The 23,579-nt window shown below is 36.5% G+C and overlaps 1 protein-coding gene across 9 annotated transcripts in view; it reads left to right on the forward strand.

The window, feature by feature from the left end:
• The window catches only part of SUPT3H (SPT3 homolog, SAGA and STAGA complex component), a 677,491-nt gene that overhangs the window by 345,458 nt on the left and 308,454 nt on the right, over window positions 1–23,579 (forward strand). For all 9 annotated transcript variants that reach the window (XM_069065839.1, XM_069065837.1, XM_069065836.1 and 6 more), the window contains one exon: window positions 17,058–17,142. In XM_069065839.1, the coding sequence (XP_068921940.1) occupies window positions 17,058–17,142 (85 nt within the window). The remainder of the gene's footprint in view (window positions 1–17,057; window positions 17,143–23,579) is intronic.

Consider the following 23,579-nt stretch of genomic DNA (forward strand, 5'->3'; position numbering starts at 1 on the left):
TGTGTGTGTGTGTGTGTGTGTGTGTGTGTGTGTGTGTGTGTGTGTGTTAAGTGTCTGAGGCTGGGATCCGAACTCAGGTCCTCCTGACTCGGGCTGCTTCTTTGCTCACTGTGCCACCTAGCTGCCCCGATAACATTAAATTTTTTTTTTTTGGAGGGGGGAAGGTAGGGCAATTGGGGTCAAGTGACTTGCCCAAGGTCACACAGCTAGTTTTTTTTGTGTGTGTTGTGTCTGAGGCTGGATTTGAACTCGGGTCCTCCTGACTCCAGGGCCTGTGCTCTATTCATGCAAATGCCCCAAATAACATTAATTCTTAAGAGAGGAATCTGTGACTTGCTATTTTTTTTTTCTGGAAAGAATTTGCACTTCCTGTGAGGGTAGAGACATTTTAATATTATGTGACCCCAGAAATCTATTAACATCATAATTTAGAATAACAGTAATGCCAATCCCTGTTACTATGTAGCCCACCACTAGTTTGGCATTTATAATATCTTAAAAACTGGGTGCTTAAGAAATAGTACATCACAGATTCAAAAACTGGAAAAATATCACGAAAAATGCAAATTAGCAATTGAATGAATATGTTTGCCTGTAGTTTTGTGATTAGAATTCAGTGTTGTGTAATTACTGGAAAGTCAACTTTAAAGTCTGAAAAGCTTGGGTTCAATTCTTGCCTTTGACATACTGAATATCGAAACCTGGGAGGTCACTAAACTCAGTACTCCCAGGAAACTCTCTAAGACTGGGAAATTACAGCACAGTTGCTCATCTGCATTGGCAGAGGGAGTTTAACTACCCTGTACCAATGAAATCACAGATCTAGATTCTCCCCTTCTGCTCCCACTTAAAAAAAAAAAAGTTACTACTTAAATATAAATAAACTTGAACATGGCATGCCAAATTTCAGCCTTTCCAATGTTGGTAAAATGGAGGGCTGTCTCATTTTACTTCCTGACCAATTCCTCACTCTGCTGTCTACTCTTGCCATTGTTGTCATCTCCCCTCCTCTTCCTTCCTCCAGCCAGAACCTTAGATTTTGCCCCCAGGAACTCTCAGCCCTGCTAGGAACTAGGCCTCCATGACATCCTTGCAACATGTCATACATACTTTGCCCTCACATTTCTATGTATTCCCATGGTTTAGCACAGTGCCTGGCACATAATGCTTAATGTTATGTCTGTTTATCTTTCTACTAGTCAAATGTGTTGAATAGTAAGGCTTTTCAGATTATAGTACCACATGGATTAGTTATATGGCTATACTGATTGGCCAAGTTTGATCTTTGTAGATTGACTCTCCTGAATCCCTAGGTTAAAAGGGATTAAGAGGGAGTAACATAACAATGGAGGGAGGAGACATGCAGGTGGGGGGAGGGGGAAAGGGCTTCTAATCTTTTTTTAAATTTTTTTAAATTAATTTGTTTCCTTTTAGTTTACAGGATTCAATTCCACAATTCCTTGAGTTTCATATTTTGTCCCCCTTCCTCCCCTCCCCTGCCATGGTGGCATATAGTCAAGTATAGGATCTGTAGATACTTTCACATTATACATTAGTCAGGTTATAAAGATGGATTGTATCAGATGGAATGAAAAATGGTAAAGAGGAAATAAAACCAAACAAGAAAAGGAAAAAGATCAGGTATTTTGCTTTCAACTGGATAAAAGACTCAGTTCTTTCTAGTTCTTTCGCTGGATGCACATATTTCTCTCCATCATGAGTCTTTTGGGATAGACTCATATCACTGCATTGCTGAGAAGAGTCCAGTCTATCAAAGTTGGTCATCACACATACATAGTGTCTGTAATTGTGTACAAATTTCTCTTGGTTCTACTCTTCTCACTCAGCATCAGTTCGTATAAGCCTCTCCAAGTAAATATGAAGTCCATCTGCTCCTCGTTTCTTATATCACAGTAGTATTCTATAACATGCATATATACCACAACTTGTTCAGCCATTCCCCAATTGATGGGCACCCCCTTAATTTCCAATCCTTTGCCATCACAAAAAGAGCTGCTATAAACATTTTTGTACATATGGGTCTTCCTCCCATTTCTATGATCTCTTTGGGATATAACCCTAGGAGTGGTATTGCTGGGTCAAAGGATATGAAAGTATTTATAGCCCTTTGGGCATAATTCCAGATTGCTCTCCAGAAAGGCTGGATCAATTCACAACTCCACCAGCAATGCATTAGTGTTCCAATTGGCCCACATCCCCTCCAGCATTTGTCATTTTTCTGTTTTGTCATCTTAGCCAATTTGACTGGTGAGATGTGGTACCACACAGTTGTTTTGATTTGCATTTCTCTAATCAAAAGTGATTTAGAGCATTTCTTCATGTGCTTATAGATATCTTTAATTTCTTTCTCTGAAAATTGCCTGTTCATATCCTTTGACCATTTATCAGTTGGGGGATGACTTGTATTCTTATAAATTTGACTCAATTCTCTGTATATTTTAGAAATGAGTCCTTTATCAGAGACATAGTTTGTAATGATTCTTTCCCAGTTTCCCACCTCCCTCTTAATCTTGGTTACATTGGCTTTGTTTGTACAGAAGCTTTTCAATTTCATGTAGTCAAAATTATCCATTTTATATTTTATAATGTTCTCTAATTCTTGTTTAGTCATAAAGTCTTTCCTTCTCCACAAGTCTGATAGGTAAACTATTCCTTGTTTTAGGAGACTGCTTACAGTATCAACCTTTATACCTAGATCATTCACCCCTTTAGACTTGATTTTGGTATATGGTGTTAGATAATGGTCTATGCCCAGTTTCTGCCATACTATATTCTAGTTTTCCCAGCAGTTTTTGTCAAATGTGAGTTCTTATCCCAAAAACCAGGGTCTTGGGGTTTATCAAACAATAGATTCCTATAGTTGTTGACTTCTGAGTCTCTTGTGCCTAATCTATTCCATTGATCCACTCCTCTCTTCCTCAGTCAGTACCAAGTAGTTTTGATGACTGCTGCTTTATAATACAGATTAAAATCTGGTATAGCTAGTCCACCTTCCTGTAGCAGCAAGCACCCCAGTGTTCCCAGGGTGGCTGCTAGCACAGGTTCTTGGATCTGCTTTGTTAAAGGAAAGCAACTCAACATGGGTTAACAAGCTTACTTTAATCAGTCAGACATATATTGTTTACCTTGTTCAGGGGAAAAGGTCAGCACCCCGAACTTCAAAGTATACAGGCATAATTATCAAGACAGAAACATCAAATAGACAGATTTCCAAACTGTCCAACCATTACATCCATACCCAGTCAACACCTGGGTTTCCACATCTGGGTTTTTCAAAGGGGGGGGGGGGGGGGGAGGGCCTGGACAATGGCTTCCCAGAATACAGATCAAATCACAGAACACTTCTCAAAGTGAGCCCCCAAAACAAAGCTTCACATCAAGGCTTATATAGCCTTCTCCTGGCTCAGAGAATGTAACAACCTTATTGACTCACTGGCTAATCAAGAAGTATCTACTGAAAAACAAGCCTCCCACCCCAGGCTTCAGGTGCACTTTAGCCTAGGGGCAGGGAAGATCTTCCAAATTTGCATTCCCATTACACTTCCCTAGCATTTCTTTTCATTAATTCCCTTGATATTCTGGACGTTTATTCTTCCAAATGAATTTTATTACTATTTTTTCTAGCTCTATAAAGTAGTTTTTTGGTAAATTAATTGGTATGGCACTAAATATATAATCTAATTTAGGTTAAATTGTCATTTTTATTATATGAGCTCGACCCAGCCACGGAAGGGCTTCTAATCTTGAGCAAAGTTTTTATGATCCAGAAAGGTTGTCTGATAGTAGAGGGGAAGCCTAGATAGAACTGGGGAAATAAATACAAGGTTGTAAGGAAAAGTACATCATGTACTACAGGGTAGATAGACTTTGCATGAAATATTGTTTATAGTATATGTCATTTCATGAACAATTTTAAAACCCTCTTCTCAAAAATTCATTTTGTCTTGGTTGCTTATTATCCATTGGCATTCCTCTCCTATTTCCTTATGGAAGTCAGTGGAAAAAAAATTTTTTTTTTCTTTGTTGGCTTGCTGTTTGTTCTTCATTCTTGAAAAAGACATTGGGGGTGGCCATGGCATGCAAATGAATTGGATTTAAGTGAGGGAGGGCTGTGCAAAGCCACCAGCCTCACTTTTTCTCCAGAGCCATCTGGATCCAGTGGCCAGATATAGATCAGGACAACTGAAGATGGCCCAGGATGCAGTGGGGATCTTGACCTTTTGAAGCTAAGGTCTTTAACAGGACTCAGTTTGACTGAGGCAATACTCTTTCATTAATTAATGGAAGTAATGCAGCTTCTGTTCTACCAGACTGACTTGTCACATTTGTCACATTTTATACAGTCTTTAATTTGCTTCATTTCAAAATGCAGAAATAAATTTTGGGAGGCTTTTTGGCAAGTGTTTCAAATTATATGTACATTAACTATCCTCTTAATAGTGCCAAGATATTAATATTATTTGTTAGAGCATTATGTTAAATATACCCTACTAAAAGGAAACAATGAAAAAGAATAGAGTGCATAGCCATCATTCAGGAAAAAGAAGCAAAATCTTAAATCATTCATGCGACTTGAGTAGATAGTCTCCGATTGAAGACAAGACTGACTAGCACAGAGGGTAATGCTCTTTGTCCAGAGAAAAACCCAGGCTATAAGAAGAGAAGCAACACCAAGGGACCAAGAGAACCCAAGTTGGGTAATCGAGAAAACAATGACTAGCACAGACTCTAAAGTCAGAGTTGAGGAAGATAAATGCAAAATAAATACATTGTAATTTAGGGGGGAGAGCACTAGCATTTGAGGGAGGTGAAGTGTAAATCATTAAAGGCTTCATGTAGATGCAACTTAGCATAAGTCTTGAAGTAAATAAAGAATTCTTTCACTCAAGAGTTGAGGAGAATTAGGGAGGTATGCAGCACAAAGAAAAGGAGATCAGAGCTAGAGTGTCATGTGTTAGAATCATTAAGCAGGTGATTTGGCTACACTATAAAGTGTGAGAAGGGTTAACTGTGGAAAGAAAGATTGGGTCCAGGTTGTAAAGTGTGTCTTCCATGTGCTCAGTAAAAGCATCTTCAGGACACCAGGGATGTTTTTCTTATTCTCCTGTTATTTTTCTGTGGTTCATATAGAGAAAATCCTCCCCTTCCCTTTTCCCACTCCTCCTAACTATGAGTTAGGCTTTGAGGGAATATGTTGTTGTTCCTATTGTTGTTATATCTCACTGGATTTGAATAACAGCTAAATAAATAATAGATAAATAAAATAAAATAAATAAAAAATAATAAATAAATAGCAGCTAAAACTCCTACATCTTTTGGTCTTGCTGAGCTGCAGATTTCAAGATTAGTTATTATAGCTGGAGTAATTAGTTCTTCAGACTCTATATCCTTTAGGATTAGATCATTTATTTTCTAATTAATTTTTTTTTAAAGCAATCAGGGTTAAGAACTTGCTCAAGGTTACATGGCCAGTTATTTCTGGGTGTGGTGCTAAGTATCAGAGTCATCCCAACGCTGGGGCTGGTGCTCTTACTTGCTGAGCCACCTGGCTACCCCTCTAATTAATTTTTAATCTATGCTTCTATAGCCCTTTATTAAATGTAATTTTTACTGTATTATGGTCTGAAAAGGGTGCATTTAGTATTTTTTGCTCTTCTGTATTTGGTTGTGAGGTTTTTATGCCCTAATACATTGTCAGTTTTTGTGAGGGTGACATGTACAGCTGAGAAAAAAAGGTATATTTCCTTCTATTCCCTTTCAGTTTTCTCCAGAAGACTATAATACCTAACATTTCTAAGATTCTATTCTTCTCCTTGACTTCTTATTTATTTTATTATTAGATTTATCTAGTTCTGAGAGAGGAAAGTTAAGGTCCTTCACTAGTGTAGTTTTACTATGTATTTCCTCCTGTGATTCATTTTTATTTTTCCTATAAGAATCTGAATGCTGTACCATTTGGTGCATATGTGTTTATTATTGATTTTACTTTGTCATCTGTGATTCCTTTTGGCAAGATGTCGTTTCTCTGCTTATCCTGTTTAGTCAGGTCTGTTTTTGCTTTTGCTTTGTCTGAGATCATGGTCACTACCTTTGCCTTTTTTACTTTAGGTGAAGTACAATAGTTTCTGCTCCAGTCCCTATTTTAACTGTGTATGTGTCTCTTGGTTTCAAGTGTGTTTCTTGGAAACAACATATTGTTGGATCCTGGTTTCTAATCCATTCTTCTATGTTTCCATTTCATAGGTGAATTCACATCCCATTCACATTTAGATATAATTACTAAATGAACTTTCCTTTCATCCTGTTTTCTCCTTGTTATCTTTCTCTCTTTCTTTTTATGCTATTCCTCCTCTAAAGTCTGTTTTGCTTCTGCCTTCTTTTATCTACCCACCATTTTTCTCATCATTTTCCCTTTCTATTTCCCTGTTGGGTAAGGTAGATTTCTATTACCAATTTGTGTGTGTGTATACATTTTTCTTTCTGAACCCTCCACTGTAAAAGCTCTTCCTTACACACCTTTTTTACATGAGATAATTTTTCCCATTCTTTCTCTCCCTTTCCCCTTCTCCCAGGGTATCCCTCTATCTCACCTATCCATTTTTTTTTCATTATCTGAACACTATCGACTCCCATCTACACCCTATTTCTATGTAGAATCCTTCTAACTGCCTTCAGTTCTTATTAGAAAGGTAAAAATTTAATTTGTATTGAGGCCTTTATGATTTCTCTTTCATGTTTACCTTTTTATGCTTTTCTATTTGGCACTGGTCTTTTCATCTGGAATACTTTAAAGTCCTCTATTTTGTTGTGTCTGTTTTTTCCCCTGAAGGATTATACTCAGTTTTTTTCTGGGTAGGTTGTTCTTGGTTTTAACTCCAGCTCCGTTGCCTTCCAGAATATCATATCCCAACCTTCTACTCCTTTAATATGGTTGCTACTAACTCTTGTGTGATCTTGAATGGGGCTTCCCAGAATTTGAATAGTTTCTTGTGGTTTCTTTGACCTCAGAGCTCTGAAATTTGTTGATAATTCAGGGAATTTTCATTTTGTGTGGTTAGTGGATTCCTTCCATTTCTATTTTACCATATGGTTCTAAGATAGCAAGACAATTTTCCTTGCCAATTTCTTGAAATACGATGTCTAGACTCTTTCTTTTATCATGGCTTTCAGGTAGTCCAATAATTCTTAAATTATCTCTCCTCAATCTATTTTTTTTAGGTCAGTTGTTTTTCTGATGTATTTCACATTTTCTTGTATTTTTTTTATTCCTTTGATTTTATTTTATTGCTTCTTGAGGTCCCATGGAGTCATCAGCTCACATTTGCCCAATTCTAATTTTTAAAGAATTATTTTCTTCAATGAGATTTTGTACCTCCTTTTCTATTTGGTCGGTTCTGCTTCTTAAGAAATTATTTTTATCAGCAAAGTTTTGCATGTCTTGATTTTGTACCATTTGGCCAATTTTTTTTTAATGTTTTCTCCTTCCTCTTTTACCAAGCTGTTAATTGTCTTTTCACAATTTTCTTCCTTCGCTTTCATTTCTTTACGTAAACGTTCCTTTACCATTCTTATTTGATTTTGAAAATCATTTTTAGCTCTTCCAGGAATTCTTGTTGTGCTTGTGTCCAATTTACTTTTTTTTTTCTTTTGAGGCTTCATTGTCTTCTTCTCAGTTTGTGTCTTGAACTTTCCTTGTCACCATAGTAGCTTTTTTGTGGTCAAGTTTTTTGTTGTTGTTGTTTTCTCATTTTTCCAAGCTATTTCTCCATTTTGAACTGTATGTTAAATTTGGGTTCTGTTTCTGGTGTGGTGGTGGTGAGGGCACTGTTTCTAAATTCAGGCTTTTTTGCACTCCTATTTTCAGAGCAATTTCTGGGCGTTTGGAAGTTTTTGGTGCTTCTAAGGTGATGTGATTTGGGGAGAGGTGTGGTCCCTGTTATTTTTATCTGTGCTTCCTTATCCAGAAAGGGCCCTAGATCCCTTGGGATTGCTAAAATAGATACTATTCCTCAGGGTCCCTGATTCCTTGGAACCAAAAGGAATATTCCTTCTCAGGGCTTCTGTTCCATCTTGACCAATAGTCCTCCTCTCATTCCTTGAACTATGACCCAGAAATTTAGGTACAGGTAATTGAATTGCCAAACAGCATCTGATCCTGTGTCCAGTGCTACAGAGGGGTACCATGTAATTCTTTCTGACTGGTTGCCAGGTCCCCTTACCATCTTTGTTTTGAGAGCCCCCGGAGCTATTGTTACTCCTGTCACCATTTCTTGGTCCCACCATGAGAGTTAGCTTCAGTTAACTTTGGGTCAGTCTCCACCCCAATGCTACAGATCTCTGTTTCTGACCTCCTAAGTTGTCTTGGACTGGAAAAATGTCTCATTCTGACCTTTTTTTGGTTCTTCCACTCCAGATTTCAATTTGGGACTTTGATTGTTTGGAGGGGAATGTTGGGAAAGCTCAGCTGAGTGTTTCTCTACTCAACTATCTTTGCCTATGTAATGGAAACTGAAAAGAGAAGGGGAACACGTTTTGATTGTTTTGCTTGTGTAACTGTAAGATAACTCAGTGACCCCATCCCCAGGCATTCTTCTTTCAGGAAAGGTATGGTAAACAAGCTTAGTTGAGGTGATATAAATAAGCAGTAGTAGGCAAAATCTGATTTCAATCAAAATTGATTCCTTCCCATATTATCATTCACAGTGCAACCAAACCGTGTATCCCAGCTCAGTCAAACATACTTGAATATCCCCCCACACTTTGATGATTATATGGGGAAAGAATGCCAAGATCTCTTTTACCTCCCATTTCACTAATTGAATCTCACACCTAATAATGTTCAGCTTTCTTCAAGCAGTGACACCCTCCCCCCCCCCCCCCCCCCCCCATGCAACTGTATCAACACTGGTCATGGTGATCAGGTTACCTTCTCTGCAACCTTTGTATTTCCTGATCTTCCTAAATACCCCCAATGAATCACAGTCATTCAGTCATTTGCTTTCCTTTTCCAGTTATCCTTTTGAAGGTGAGAGTTGTAGAGAAAACTGTCCTGTGTTGCATATGGCCTACTGTGGGTCTCTGCTTTCCTACACCTACAGTATCTCAGTACTCAGCCATTTTTCCATAAGCAGTTTCCATGTTTTATTAACAACATGGAAATACCAACAATTCAGATTTGAGATAAGTCAATTATTTATTTAGGCCTTTGTTTTATTTTTGTTTTGTTGTTTTGCTACATTATATTATGATGAGTTGGAATATCATTTTTATGGAAGTAATCCTTGTGTAGTGGATAGAATCCTGGACTCAGAGTTGGGAAGGTGTACTTTCTAATTCTGTTTCAGATACTTATTACCTATGTAATGATGGGCAAGTCACTTATTTTCTTTTTGCCTCAGTTTCTTCATCTTTGAAATGAGAATAATAATATCTATACTTTTCAACAAAACAGTACTGTTGTGAGGATAAAATGATATAATATCTGTAAAATACTTACAAGCATATAAATATAAGTATTCTTATTGTTGATTTCATACTTCGAGCATAGTTTTATGGTCATAAAACTATGATACATCCCTTTATGATTATCCCTTGATATCACCTCTTCACCTCAGGGATATATTCTGAAAATCCTCCAAAGGTGTCAAAACAAAATTTATCTTTTCTTTTTCCTTTTAAGGACCCATTTTAAAAGAAGATGTCTACTGGACTGAAAGCTCCATCATTAGATAATTTAGCTTATCTATTTTTTTATTACCCCTAAATTGTTGTTATGGTACTTTGTAGGAGAGGAGGAAAAAAGAAAAGGTTTTAAAAAAAACCAAGTGAGTAAATTATCACTGCTCTATTCCAAGCAAGTTTGAATTTGCTATCCTCATGATACCTGTGGTGATCCCTTCTTAACTTGTTCTTTGTCAAACTTATCAGTCATGCATATTCATTTAATGAGGTCACTCTTTTCATTTCGCATGAAGCAGGTAAAATCATATGGTTATGTGGGGTTGGGAGTAGTATAAATTCTAGAGTAGTGATAATTTACATGTGTTTATGACCATTTCATTGCCCTAAGCAGCCAAACATAACCAAACTTCTCCAGTTTTTTTCCCCCCTAAACACAGTGGGTAATTTGGGCTGGTCAAATATTGGATCATGATGACATAAACAGTATGATGTCTGTGTTTGCATGTGCTGTCTAGTGCCAGAGTGGATGACTAGAGTGCATATTAGGCCTCAAGCCTGGTATTCACTCTAATTATAATTATGAGAAATATCTTGGAACTATAGTGATAGTTACCATATAAATATCCAGTCAAATATGTGGGCAGAGGAAAAAGAAAAGCTGTTTCTTTTAGAAGGAAAAGTCATCTAGGGCCTTATACCAAGTGATAGTCACATACTGTCCATTCCAAAGTAATGTCAATTACCAGAGGTAGGAAAAAGACTGAAAAGCCAGAACTAATAAAAAAAAGTAACTAGCAACCAAGACCACACCAATTATTTAACCACAGCATCCAGAATAATTTAACCACATTAGAGTTTGTAGCCAGCAGTAAGTACTGAAATACTGGAAGCAACCAAAAAGACACACACATGGAACTAAAGAAATGTCTCTTTGTCCTTACTTTTTGGTTTGGTTCCTGCATGCCCCATGGGAAAGATCTGCTTGGGGGACTTGTATCCTTGGGAGCTAGTGTGGAACTGGTTGTTGATTCTGCCTGTTGCAAATTATCACCAAGAAGTCAATCTTTATTTTTCTCTCTTGGAATTCCTGTGATTAAAAAATAAATCACATCTTTCCCTTCTTTCCCCATTATCCTTAATCGAGGCCTTCACATTGGGTTATTAGAGAATAGCGGTGTGTTCTGTTAAAGATGCCTAATAGCAACAGCACAAAACATGATGCTAATATTTAAAGAAAAATTTCCATTCTTTTTTCTTTTTAGGGGACTGTGAAATGTTTACTTGGAAAATGCTCACATGACTTGGTATAGGGACTAGACCTGTGATTTCATCATTATAGGGAACTGCTGGATGAGGACATTCTTTCTACTAATGTACATCAGCACATTCTTTGCAATTTACTTTTTTAGAGAGTATTCAGTGACTTCCATAGCCATTATGTATTATAGGTACAACTTGAAACCACGACTTCCTGGCTTTAAGGTCAGCTCTCTCCTCACTATACCATGTTGTCTCTTTTGTAGACCTATGAGTAAATAAAATTGATTAACTTTCCTGTCTCATTTTGCACTAATTTCCTTTTGGGACATCTACTTTCCTATCCATTTATCTTTTCTATTTGTCCACTTCCTATTGACTACAACATTTATAAGCCTCAGTCTTAGACCACTCCCACTTTCTTCCGCTTTACTTCCTATACATGTGTTGCAAAATGAATGAAGATGGAGAAAATCACGCACCCATTCTGATTGAATTCACTACAGCTTTGTGGCACACAACTTCAATTGATCTCTCACTGCTGCTAAACAATCTTATTATATTTCTCTTATCAACGAACTATTCCATTCTCCATAGCATCTCTTCTAAACCTTTTCATCCCTCCTCTAACTTCCCCTGGCTCCCCTTCTCCCTACTCTTTGATTTGAAAAACTTGCCTCCTTTTTACTGAAAAAATTGAGGTCATTCACCATGAGCTCCCTATTCTCCGTTTTTTCTTCATCTCATATCACTTATATATGCCTCTGCCACTATCTCTTCTTTCATCCGTCTCACATGATGACTTTATTTCTTACAAACTAACCCTTCTGCCTACTTAAGCAATCTCATTCCATCCCATTTTCTCCAACAAATTGACTCCTTTGTCATCCCCCAACTCTGTCACTTCTTTTCAATCCCTTTTTATCTATTGGCTCCTTTCCTACTACTTAGGAAAACCCATGTTCCCCCCCATCCTCAAAAACCTTCACTTAATCCTTCCATCCTCATTTAACTGTTGTTCTGTGTATCTTCTGTCCTCTATTATTTATTATATTAATTATATATGATATTATTATTACAAAAGTTGCCAAACTTTTAAAAAGCCATCTGTGATAGGTACCTCTACTTTCTGTCTTCCTATTCTCTTCTTAACCCCTTACATTCTGACTTCAGACCACATCATTTCATTGAGATTCCAGAGTAATCAGTGATCTCTTAATTGCCATACCCAAAGATCTTTTTCTCACTCTCATTCTTCTAGATCTCTTGGTACCCTTTAACAGTGTTGACCACCTTCTTTAGGCTTTTCTTACTCTTGCATTGGTATTAGAACAAACATTGGCCAATGAAAATAGTTCACTAGCTTTTATGGCAGAACTCAGATGGCAAATTCCTAATAAAAAACCAAAAGTATGCATTTCCAAATACTCCTTATCATTTCTTCTTCTTCTTCCTTTTTGAAGGTAGGGCAGTTGGGGTTAAGTGACTTTCCCAAGGTCACATGGCTAATTTTTTTTTTTGTTAAGTGTCTGAGGCTGGATTTGAACTCAGGTCCTCCTGACTCCAGGGCTGGTGCTCTATTCACTGTGCCACCTAGCCACCCCTATTCCTTATCATTTCTGATGAAATATGCTAAGTTCACCAGCTACTTCTTCCTGGGTATGTATCTTAACAAATGGTAGCGATCTGCCGGGGCCATTTTCATCTGCACCTGGGCTTCTTCAAAGCAGTTGGAAGCACTATGTAACCTTTATTTCCATCATCACTCAGTTCCATGATTTTTGTATAGTATAATTTCAGTTCTTAGAAGAGTCCCTGAGGAAGGAAGAATGAAGAAAGGATGATTCAATTCAACAAATAATTATTAAGCATCTAAACTATGCTAGGTGATAAGGATAAGAAAGATGAAAAATGACAAAATCTTGGCTTTCAAAAATCTGACAAGTCTACTGGGAGAAGGTGGATATGATATGTATTCTGCTAAGTATGATACCAGGCGGGGATTGAGGAGGACAAAGAATTTTCTCTACAGAATTTTCAGGGAAAAGTCACTTTCCATTGGGATGAACAGGAAGGCAGAGAAGGCCATAGTTTATTGGAAATAAATTCTATAGCTCACTAAATAACAGGAGATATAATTTCCTAGAGCCATGAGAAAAAAGACCATATGTGAGACACAAAAGCTGCTATAACATGGGGTGGTTAGGGAATATAGGGGAGGAATTTCTCTTAAAACTCAGTTATTGATGCCCAAGTGACGTTGGAGAAGTCATCTTTTGACCTTTAGTTTCCTTATCTGAAAAATGAGGGCCATGCTTTCTAAGGCTGTTTTTAGATTCTTTGATCTGACTTTAAAATATTTATGATTTTTTTTTGTTCATCACCCACCTAAGCAAACTGAAACTTCTATATAGGTTAGTTAAATAATCTTTGTGAATTGCTGTGGCCAACAAAATTCCATCACCTGCTGCCCAGTTCTCTAGTATTGAGTTTCCCCAAACTTAGCTTGTTTGATCCTTGAAAAACAAAGAAGTAGATTAATACGAAGCCTTTCTTACTTTGTGCTATCTATCACAATTTGTCCTGTGCTGGCATAAAATAGCCTTCAAGAACTGAGTGTTACTTCCACACTACAATGAAATATTGGAGTAGCATTTCAATAGAGCATTATTGTTTCATTTTGCAAATAGGATTTGATTTGTAAAAACTTTATTTGCATACAACTTTTGAGAAACACACTGCATAAAGCAAGCTACATATGTATAAGACCTGTTCTGGGTAGCAAAATTATTTCTAGCAGATGGTTGATACTGAGTGCTTTAATTAACTGATTACAAATAAATCTCTTACAATAAATGTAGCCTATAAAACAAATCCTTTGAGTGTTATGTTCACTCTTTAAGAAAAAAGTGTTGTTGACTTATAGCTGAATTTTTCATTATGTTTCTATCACACAACAATTTACTCTTTACCTCTGCCCACCCTCTCCCATTTCGCACATCTTGTAGAATACCTGAAAGGTCAATTCAACTGCTACTCCAAACATTCCATTCCATTTTGATTTCTTTTATGTATGAACAGAGTGGTTCTTCATTAAATTGGCCCCTGGAATCATAAACAGACATAGACCTATATAGTCCTGAAATTGAACTTTGACAATTATTTTATTAAGTAGCTAATCTATACAGAGTCCTAGACTAGTTGATAGAAGAGATCAAAAGATCTAATAAGTCAGGACCCCTACCTTCATGGAGTTCACAGTCTACTAGTGGGATAAAACACACATACAGCTATCATACAAAATATGTGATAATTACAGAAAAGAGAACCAAGCCTCCTGTGTGGATCCAAGGGGAATAAAAAGCATTACTTACTCAGGAGACTAAGGAAAATGTTTTGAAGGAGGTTGTATTTGAGTTGGGCCTTGAAGGGTAGAATTTTAATAAACAGATATGAGAATTAGGGTAAGGATATTCTGTGCTTGGAGACCAGGGTCTGTGCAAAGGCAGTGGGACAATAGAAGAACTCTTTTGCTGGGAGGGAAGGTAGGGCCAAGTTCCATTTGGCTGAAGCTTAGAAATACATGGAATGGAATAGCATAATAAAGCTACAAAGGTCAGGTAGCAGCAGGCCAAGGAGGGCCTTCAGTGTTAGGCTGAGGAATTTTAGTTTTTCTAGATATGGATAGACTTTAGACCAGACTTTGCATGATTATTTTACACTTGACCAGGACCTAACCCCAATTCTGTTATGCCCTTTATTCCTGGGATTGACCTGCTTCCATTGAAGGTTGGGAATGAATGGAAGAATAGCAACACATTCACAAAGTTGCCTAATTATGGCATTTAGATTTCATCTAAAATTTAAAACAATTATATTATAGTCAGACTTTGGGAATGTCTGAAATGTGGATATCAGTTTTTTTAAGTACAGGTTTTGCTTATTACTTAAAATATTTTGGTTTGCTACACGGGAAGTATCCATTAAATATGTCTTCTTTCTAGTATGATTTTTGTAATAACATAAATTCCCTTAAAAGTATATTTCTCTAATTTAACAGGTGTTTATTTAAAGGTCGTCTTTCAATTTGTGTCTGTGTTTTGGCGCACACACACACACAAACACAAGTCTAATTTAAACCCACAGTGTGCTGTAGCAATTTCCTTCACAAAAAATGCTGAACTGGTTAGTCTTAAGTTCTTATAGCCTATTGGAACACAAACCCATGATTTCCTTCAGTATGTGGGATCCCATTTCTAAATACAAGCTTGCAAATAAAAGAAAGAAGTCTCATCATACCTTATAAATGGTCCCAGGCTTTTAGGTATTTGGCATCCACTCAGTAAATGAGAAGCAGTATCAGTGTTAGACTAAAAGAAGTGGTCATTAAGACATCTGGCAAGTGGATTGACTTGAGATGATGCTCTCCAGAGCTGAGGATGAGGATCTAAGAGTTAGGGGTAGTCAAAGTGCTTTTGCTGGTCATATATCCAGAGTCCAAGTCTCCTCTGGCTTCATTTATTTGCCATCAACCACTGCCACTAGAATCACAGCCCTTCCTTTTATGTCTAAAATTGGGGGAAGTATGATAGAGCATCAAGGATGGAAGCAGAAGCAGCACAGGCTATGGGCCAGTTCGAGAAAGCAGATTGGGATGGTGATGGAGAAATACAGAGGGAGTAGCCAAAGAGCATGGTCAGACTGAGAAGAGAAGAGGGCAAAGGTGCCAGCAGGAGGAAGAATCCACTGGACAAATGCCTCAGATTGTCCACTGCGGTGGTAGATATGCCACAGGCACCAGAGAAAGACATGGCAGTCAGTGGATCAACAGGTCAGCTGTATTATTTTCAAGACTAGATTAGCTAGACCTGTGTTTCAATGATTAGTGGAAAAGCAATGATCCAAATACTTTCTGTAGCTTAAAAATGCTGAGCACATTTGCACAGAAAAAAATGAAGCAACTGTGGCTAGGTATAGCAGTGTTCATTTTTATTTTGCCAAAACCACCATGCCAATATCTAGCTTTCCATGTGTAGGGAAGAAATTGGCTGAAGTATTGTGGGAAAAATCATGGGAGAACAAAAGCTGAAGTACCAGCAACCTTTTATAAATTAAGTGAACAAATGATCGACATATATTCATTCTCTCATTCATACATTCAGCATTTATATTTACTGTGTACAAATCACTATACCATGTTCTAGAAGAGAAAAAAAGTTCAGATACAAAATTTAGATTAAATAAAAGCTCTCTAGCTTCAGGAGTTTATATTCTATTAGTATATATAAAGAACAGACACTTGTGAGTGGTTGCTCCCCACAAGTATCTATGTGTGACTACAATTTTTACACAATCTACAAAATCTACAATTTCTGTACTTTTGAGTTATCTGGGCCAGTTAGGTGACTTGTCCAGGGTAATCCAACCCACATGGGTCAAAGGCAGGTTCTGAGTCCTACTCTCTGTGCATTTTGCTGCTGATATTCACATTTTTGTGTGTGAGTCAATTGACTTTTGCCTTTGCACATACTGTCCCCATACCTTTAAATCCTTCCCTCCTTAAGTGTGCTTTCCTTTAAGGCTTAACACCTGGAACACTTACTATGATCACTTTTAATTGTTAGTGATCATTCCCTCCACCTATACTCTTGTATATACTTATATGTTTACACTTTGTGCCTCCTCCTCTGTCTCCCAATTGAATGAACAAGAGCTGCTTTTTTTTCCTTTTATGTTTGTGTCCTTAATGCCACACATATAAGGTGATACTGCTTGTTGGATTGAATTATAGTTAGCACCTTTCCCAGAAATACTAAAAGCATAAGTAACTGGAATTACTCAATTATGCAGGTTGATGTCTTCAAAGAAGGACAATGACATTTTAGAATGTATAAATTAACTTTACACGAATGAAAATTGTCTAACATCTTGTACGTCTCAAGGACTTCCTAATGTTAAATTTGTTGAATTGCTTCATGTTCCATGTTATCAATTGACTGTTGTCTAGACCTCCCACCCCCAAACAAAGCAAAACCCTCTATTTTTCAAATTCCTTTGTGTTTATTTTATTTTAATAGTTTTTGTTTGTTTGTTTCTAGGTTTTCTTTAGGAGATGCTAGAAGGCCACTTCATGAAACAGCTGTCTTGGTAGAAGATATTGTTCATACCCAGTTGATTAATTTGGTAAGAATATATATTGCCTTGTACAGAATGACCCAATATAGAAGAGGTTATTTCACTCACCACATATGACTCTTCATGAATACTTTTTTTCCCTTCTATTTTTATGGTGTTAACTCTGTTTATCAAAAGTAGCTTTCTTCGGCTGAATGCTAAGAAAAAAAAATTCTTTTTGTCATATAATTAAAATAATTACCATTAAGGTCTAACCTCTCCCAAGTTTTGTCATTTTCTAAGAAGAAGATGCTGAACCAAATGAAGATGTAATGGTTAGAGGCAGCAGCTGGTCCAGAAGAGAGGGGACTGGGCCTGGAATCAGGAAGATCCAAGTTCAGTTCCAACCTTGGATACTTACTTAGCTATATGACCCTAGGCAAGTCACTTAACATCTACAGACAGATCTTGCTTTACATAAATAGACCAGTTCTTCAACCTCTATGTAAAACCATGTGTGAATTTGCCCATGGATTCGGGGAAAGGGATGGAAGGGAGCCACATGGGTCAGGCCAGCCATGTGGGGGCCTGACCAGTCATGTGGAAGTATGGCTGGAACCAAGAGGAAAAAGAGGTGTTGGGCACAGACAGAAGAAGATGGGGATGTGGGAGAGGAGACAGACACACAGTACCCCAGTAGGGACAGACATAAGACAGACACATGGGGACCTGACCTGTGGTTGCAGCAGGGCAAAGGTACCTGAACTTGAGATCAGGATACCTGAGTTCAGAGATAATATGGTATAGTCAACAGAATGCTGTCTCTGGATTCCTAGCCCTGGGGTTCAAATCACTCCCTTGTCAGCTCTGTGACCTTAAGTAAATCACTTTTATTCTCTTGGCTTCAATTCTCTAATCTATCAAATACAAGATGTAAATTATAAAATATAAATTTACATAAAAGGAGAGGGCTGGACTGTATGATCTTTGAGGAATTTTCAAGTTCTCAAACTACATTCCCATAAATTTCTGTGATCTAACTCTGATATTTACTATCTGCATGATCAGAAATATGTCACAACCTCTCTGAGTCTCAAGTTCATCATCTGTAAAACAGTGATAATGATATATTTACTACCTACCACTTAGGGTTGTTGTGAGGAAAGCAATAGGTAAATCTGCAAGGGCTTTATTGTATGAACTGTCATTTTTTATTTAAATAACTTTTTAAAAAAAATTAAGTAAACCCTACTTATCATTCAGTTTATCATTCAGAAAAATAATAGCTCAAGTTATTTTTCTTTAAGCTTTGATTTAAAAATTTTTTTTTTATGAGCTTTCAACTAGATATTGATGGCTGTTATTATCAAGTAGGAAGTTAATTCTTTGCCACAATTCCTGTAAACAGTTTTGGTCTTGGGAGTCATTAAGGTTTTATCTGAACCACATCATAAAGGTTAAGTTAAAAGTTCCAATTAGTCTCACAAACTTTAAGGTTAGGTTGGCCCCTGACCTTTTAAAAATGTATATAATCAAGCTATGATGACCTTATTGTTATTGATCATTAAGCTGATGGAAATATGAGAAACACTTGCCCTTTGATTTTTTTTTTTAAGTTTAAGTTTAGGTGAACCAAATTTTTAGCAATCTTAATAAACTGACTATTGTTTGAAAAGTTTTATACTCTTACCTGGCAATCACATTAGAACATTTATTTACTTGGATGATCTTCATGTCTTCATAGTGTTTTATTTGGGGATTTTTTTTTTTGGCCAGCCTGTAAATAAGACCTTGACCACTGTTTCAGGAGTATTTCTGGAAGACAAACATTAATTACAATATGGAACTAGGATTAATTATTATCCTAGCATAGTGTAAGGGAAAGAGAAATAGATTTGGACTTGAATTCAAATATGGGCTCTGTTACTTACTGCCTATATGACCTTCATCAAGACACTTCCTCTCTCTAGGCTACAGTTTCTTCAACTGTAAAATTTGGCATTTGGACTTTCTGGTTCCTTCTACTAGAGATGATCCTCTGATCATATTTTACAGTTCTTTCCAGCTTTTTCTCTATAAGTGGCTTGTACATGGGCACATGAATACACAATCGCACTCACACACATGTACATATACACACAGATTTTTTTCTATTGGCATATTTTCTTTCTTGGAAAATCCTTTGTCAAGGCATAATTGGACTCATAATAGCCTTATGCTATAGAATCATCAAATTTTCCCCAGGGAAGTAGTTGATTAGCATCTCCTTAACTCATTAGGATAATCAATCAATAAACATTTATGAAGCACTTAATATGTGTCAAGCCCTGTGCTAAGTGCTGAGGATACAAAAATTGATCAAAAAGAAAGTGTTGCTGCTCTCAAGGAGCTTACAATCTAATAGACAAGTAATTTACTGGCCAAGGAATTTGTTAGGCATGATAAATAAGGAAAGTTTGCCTGGAATTGACTAAGGACTTTATCTTTTATATTTATCATTGGTACAAAAAAGATTCACTAAAGGTTTTTGAACAAGAGTCAGTAATGGAGAATTGTGCTTTAGGGATATCAGTTTGGTAGCTGTGTAGAGGATAGACTGGAAAGGAAAGGGATTTGAGGCAAGGGAGACTATTGTAATATTTCAGGTACTAAACTAAATGAAGGTTGTGGTTCTATGAGAAAAAAGTAAAGGAGGGAAATGATGGGTGTCATAGAGGTGAAATTAATAGGCCACTCAATGGATATGGGGATGAGGAACAAAAAAGAGTTGAAGATGGCCTTCCCTAAAGTTGAAAATCTGTGACTTAGAACGATAGGACCTTTGAGAGCATTAGAGAAGTTAGGAAGAAGAATGGATTTCTGAGGAGAAGATGATGAGTTGTGATTTGGATATGTTGAGTTTGAGATACCTATAACACATTCACATGGAAATTTCAAGCAAGGAACTGGTTGAACTTGAGCTCTGAAGAAATATGAAAACTGGATAAGCAGATTTGGAAATCATCTGCATAGACAGAACAAACCCATACAACTTGTTGAGACTGTGAAGAAAGAAAATTGCAGAGAAAAAGGGCCAGGACAGCACACTGGGGGACACTTATGATTATCAGGCATTACCTGGATGATGATTCAGTGAAGGAGACTGAGGAGCCCTCAGAAAGTTGCAAGGAAGACCAGGAGAGAGAAGTGTTAGAAGAACTCAATAAGTAAAGGATAGCCAATATGAAAAAAGCAGTCATACTCTGCAGTGGTCAAGAAGGATGAGGTCTATGAAAAGGACTCTGGATTTTACAATAGAGGAAGCATTAGTTAGGAAGAGGAAGCATCTACTATATACCAGGCTAAATGTTTTACAGATATTATTTCTTTAATCCTCACATCCTTCTCCAATTGATAAATGATCAAAGGATATGAACAGGCAGTTTTCAGAGGAAGAAATTAAAACTATCTATAGTCACATGAAAAAATGCTCTAAATCACCACTGATTAGAGAAATGCAAATTAAAACAACTCTTAGGTACTACATCACACTTACCAGATTGGCTAACATGATTAAACAGGAAAATGAAAAATCTTGGAGAAGATATGGGAAAATTGGAACACTAATGCATTGTTGGTGGAGTTGTGAATGGATCCAACCATTCTGGAGAGCAATTTGGATCTAAGCCTAAAGAGATATAAAACTGTGCATACCCTTTGACCTAGCAATACCACTTCTAGTTATGTATCCCAAAGAGATCATAAAAATGGAAAAAAGATTTATTTGTACAAAAATATTTATAACAGTTCTTTTTGTGGTGGCCAAGAATTGAAAATTGAGGGGATGCCCATCAATAGGGGAACAGCTGGACAAGTTACAGTATATGAATGTATTGGAATACTATTGTTCCATAAGAAATGATGATCAGGCTGACTACAAAAAATCCTAGAAAGACTTACACAAACTGATGAGAGAGGGAGAAAAATTTAGAACTCAAATGTTATGGAAGGAAGTGTTGAAAACTAAAAATAAATCAATTAGTCAATTTGGGAGAAAAAAATGTGCTCCTTGAGGGTGGGGACTGTTTTTGCTTTTTTAAATTTTTTTTTAATGCTTAGTACAGTGCCTGGTACACAGTAAGGGCTTAATAAATTATTTGTAATTGAAAAAAAGAGTAACTTTTAAATCATTTAAAGCCAATTCAACATTTATTGAGAAATATTGAAGTGGTTTTGCTGGATGGTGTGATAAATAAATACCCATAAATACCCATATATTTTTTAAATCCTCACATTTCTGAAAAATAGGTGCTATTATATTATGTTCAGGTAGATAGATGGGATGGAAGGAAAGAAGGAAGGAAGGAAGGAAGGAAGGAAGGAAGGAAGGAAGGAAGGAAGGAAGGAAGGAAGGAAGGAAGGAAGGAAGGAAAAGAAATATATCTTCATTGGTGGAAGGAGGAGCCACAATGATGAAATCAGCTATCTCTCATTGTATTAGAATATTTTTAAAAGTATTTTACATAGAATAATAGGATTTAAAACTATAACAAATCTTTTATTAACAAACAAACCCTCCAGTTCAATCTCATGAAAACAAACAAAAAAATTATAGCAAACAAACCCTCCAGTTCAATCTCATCTTACAGAAAAGGAAACTGAAGTCCAGAGAGACTTAAATGAGTTGACCAAGGTCACACAGTAAATAATAAGAGGCAAGTTCTTTTAAGGAAAGTGAAAGTAACTTTGTTGACTTATTTTGACCTTTAACATAGAATGGACTATTAAAATTTAGATTTTTATATTCTGTGAAGTTCTTTTGTACATTCTGTGATTGCTTAATAAATATTTCGCATTTATTTTTGAAACGTCATGTTTTATTCTTAAATATACTCTCTCATCTTCATCTGGTTGTTCCTATTATTATCTTAATTTTGGAAAAGAAACTAAGCTATTAGAAATGGCATAAAATAAAAAGCAGTGGTCTAGGAGGCAGAAGACCTGGGTTCTAGCTCAGCCTTTACCACTAGTTGGCTATGGTTTTAGTAAAATCATTTAAATTTTGTGGGTTATAGTTAACTCCTCTCTGAAATAAGGGGATAAAATTATATCATCTTGATAGTATTTTCCCCTCTAATGATCTCACTATAAATCTTGTAGGAATGAATGCATATGAGAACTAAATTCCTGTTTCCTTTTTCCTTCACATCTGAGTTAACGCTGCATTTTTGTCCTAACACATTTGTTCCACAATTGAAACTAAGAGCTTTCTTTTTTTCTTGCCTAATGTGAAGTCAAAGTATGTTACTTCTGTAGTAGGAGTTCATTTGCAAGAAAATGTAGCAGTTGATCAAGTCCAGATTTAAGCTTCTGAATTCCAAAAGAAGTTGCCTTTTTGATTACCTTTGATGGCAAACTCTTCATATTTGGGAAGCTATTACTGTAGTTCTCAAGGTTTAACCCTATAATGTAAGAAGCCCAGTTGTAATGTTTTTTTTTTCTTTTTAAGGTTAGTGCTACATATCATTTAACATCAGCTATGGGGACACTGCGCAACCTCATTGTCCTAAAAATTATAATCAAATATGTATAAAACTCTGGTACATTCAGATTAATCCATTATCAAATGACAAAATATATGTACTTTATCTGTCAGCTATTATTAGTAATAGTGATTATTTCTACTAGAAAACTCTAGTATTCTCGATACCGTATTTTCTTCCTAGGGACAGTTCACCATATTGATGCTGTGTTGTTCTAGTAAGTACTAATCTGTGTGTGACCATGTCCAGCTTATTCACACAGTAGGGGATACATACATGTCAGCTCCTGAGAAGTATTTTAAAAATTAGTCTTGGGGAAAGAAATTGAGAAATATGACATTCATTTCCCTGGCTCATTGAAAATAGTTTGTTTTTTGGAGGGCAGTTGGGGTTAAGTGACTTGCCCAAGGTCACATGGTTATTTTTTGTGTGTGTTAAGTGTCTGAGGCCAGATCTGAACCCACATCCTCTTGACTCCAGAGCCGGTGCTCTATTGACTGCACCACCTAGCCACCCCAAAAATAGTTTTGAGGAACTAATAGTCATTGCTAGAAAGAGCAACTATTAATGAGATAAAACAGTGATCATATGCTTTACAAGAAATATTACCAGAAAACTAATTAAATCATTTCTTTATAATGAATGTTTTAGTTATGATGTTCATTGAGAGGCAGCATAGTGTTATATATAGAATCCTAAACTAAAAGAAAGACCAGGGTTCAAATCTTATCTCAGATACTTACTAGTTATATGATTATGAACAAGTCACTTAACCTCCCTTAGCCTTAGTTTCCTCATCTGTGAAGTGGGGATAATATTATCTATATATAATATGCCTCACAAGGTTGTTGTGAGTTGAAATGAGGTTATTCAATTCACCTAAACAGGGATTTACTAAAGGTATGTAAAACATTTGCAAACTTAGGCACTATAGAAATGATAGTCATTATTTTTATTATTGATTGGTGTATATTAGTTATGTTA

This window comes from Petaurus breviceps, unplaced genomic scaffold, assembly GCF_028583685.1.
Source record: "Petaurus breviceps papuanus isolate PSGF00001 unplaced genomic scaffold, PetGlider_PUasm1.0 90701, whole genome shotgun sequence".
NCBI classification, from domain to species: domain Eukaryota; kingdom Metazoa; phylum Chordata; class Mammalia; order Diprotodontia; family Petauridae; genus Petaurus; species Petaurus breviceps.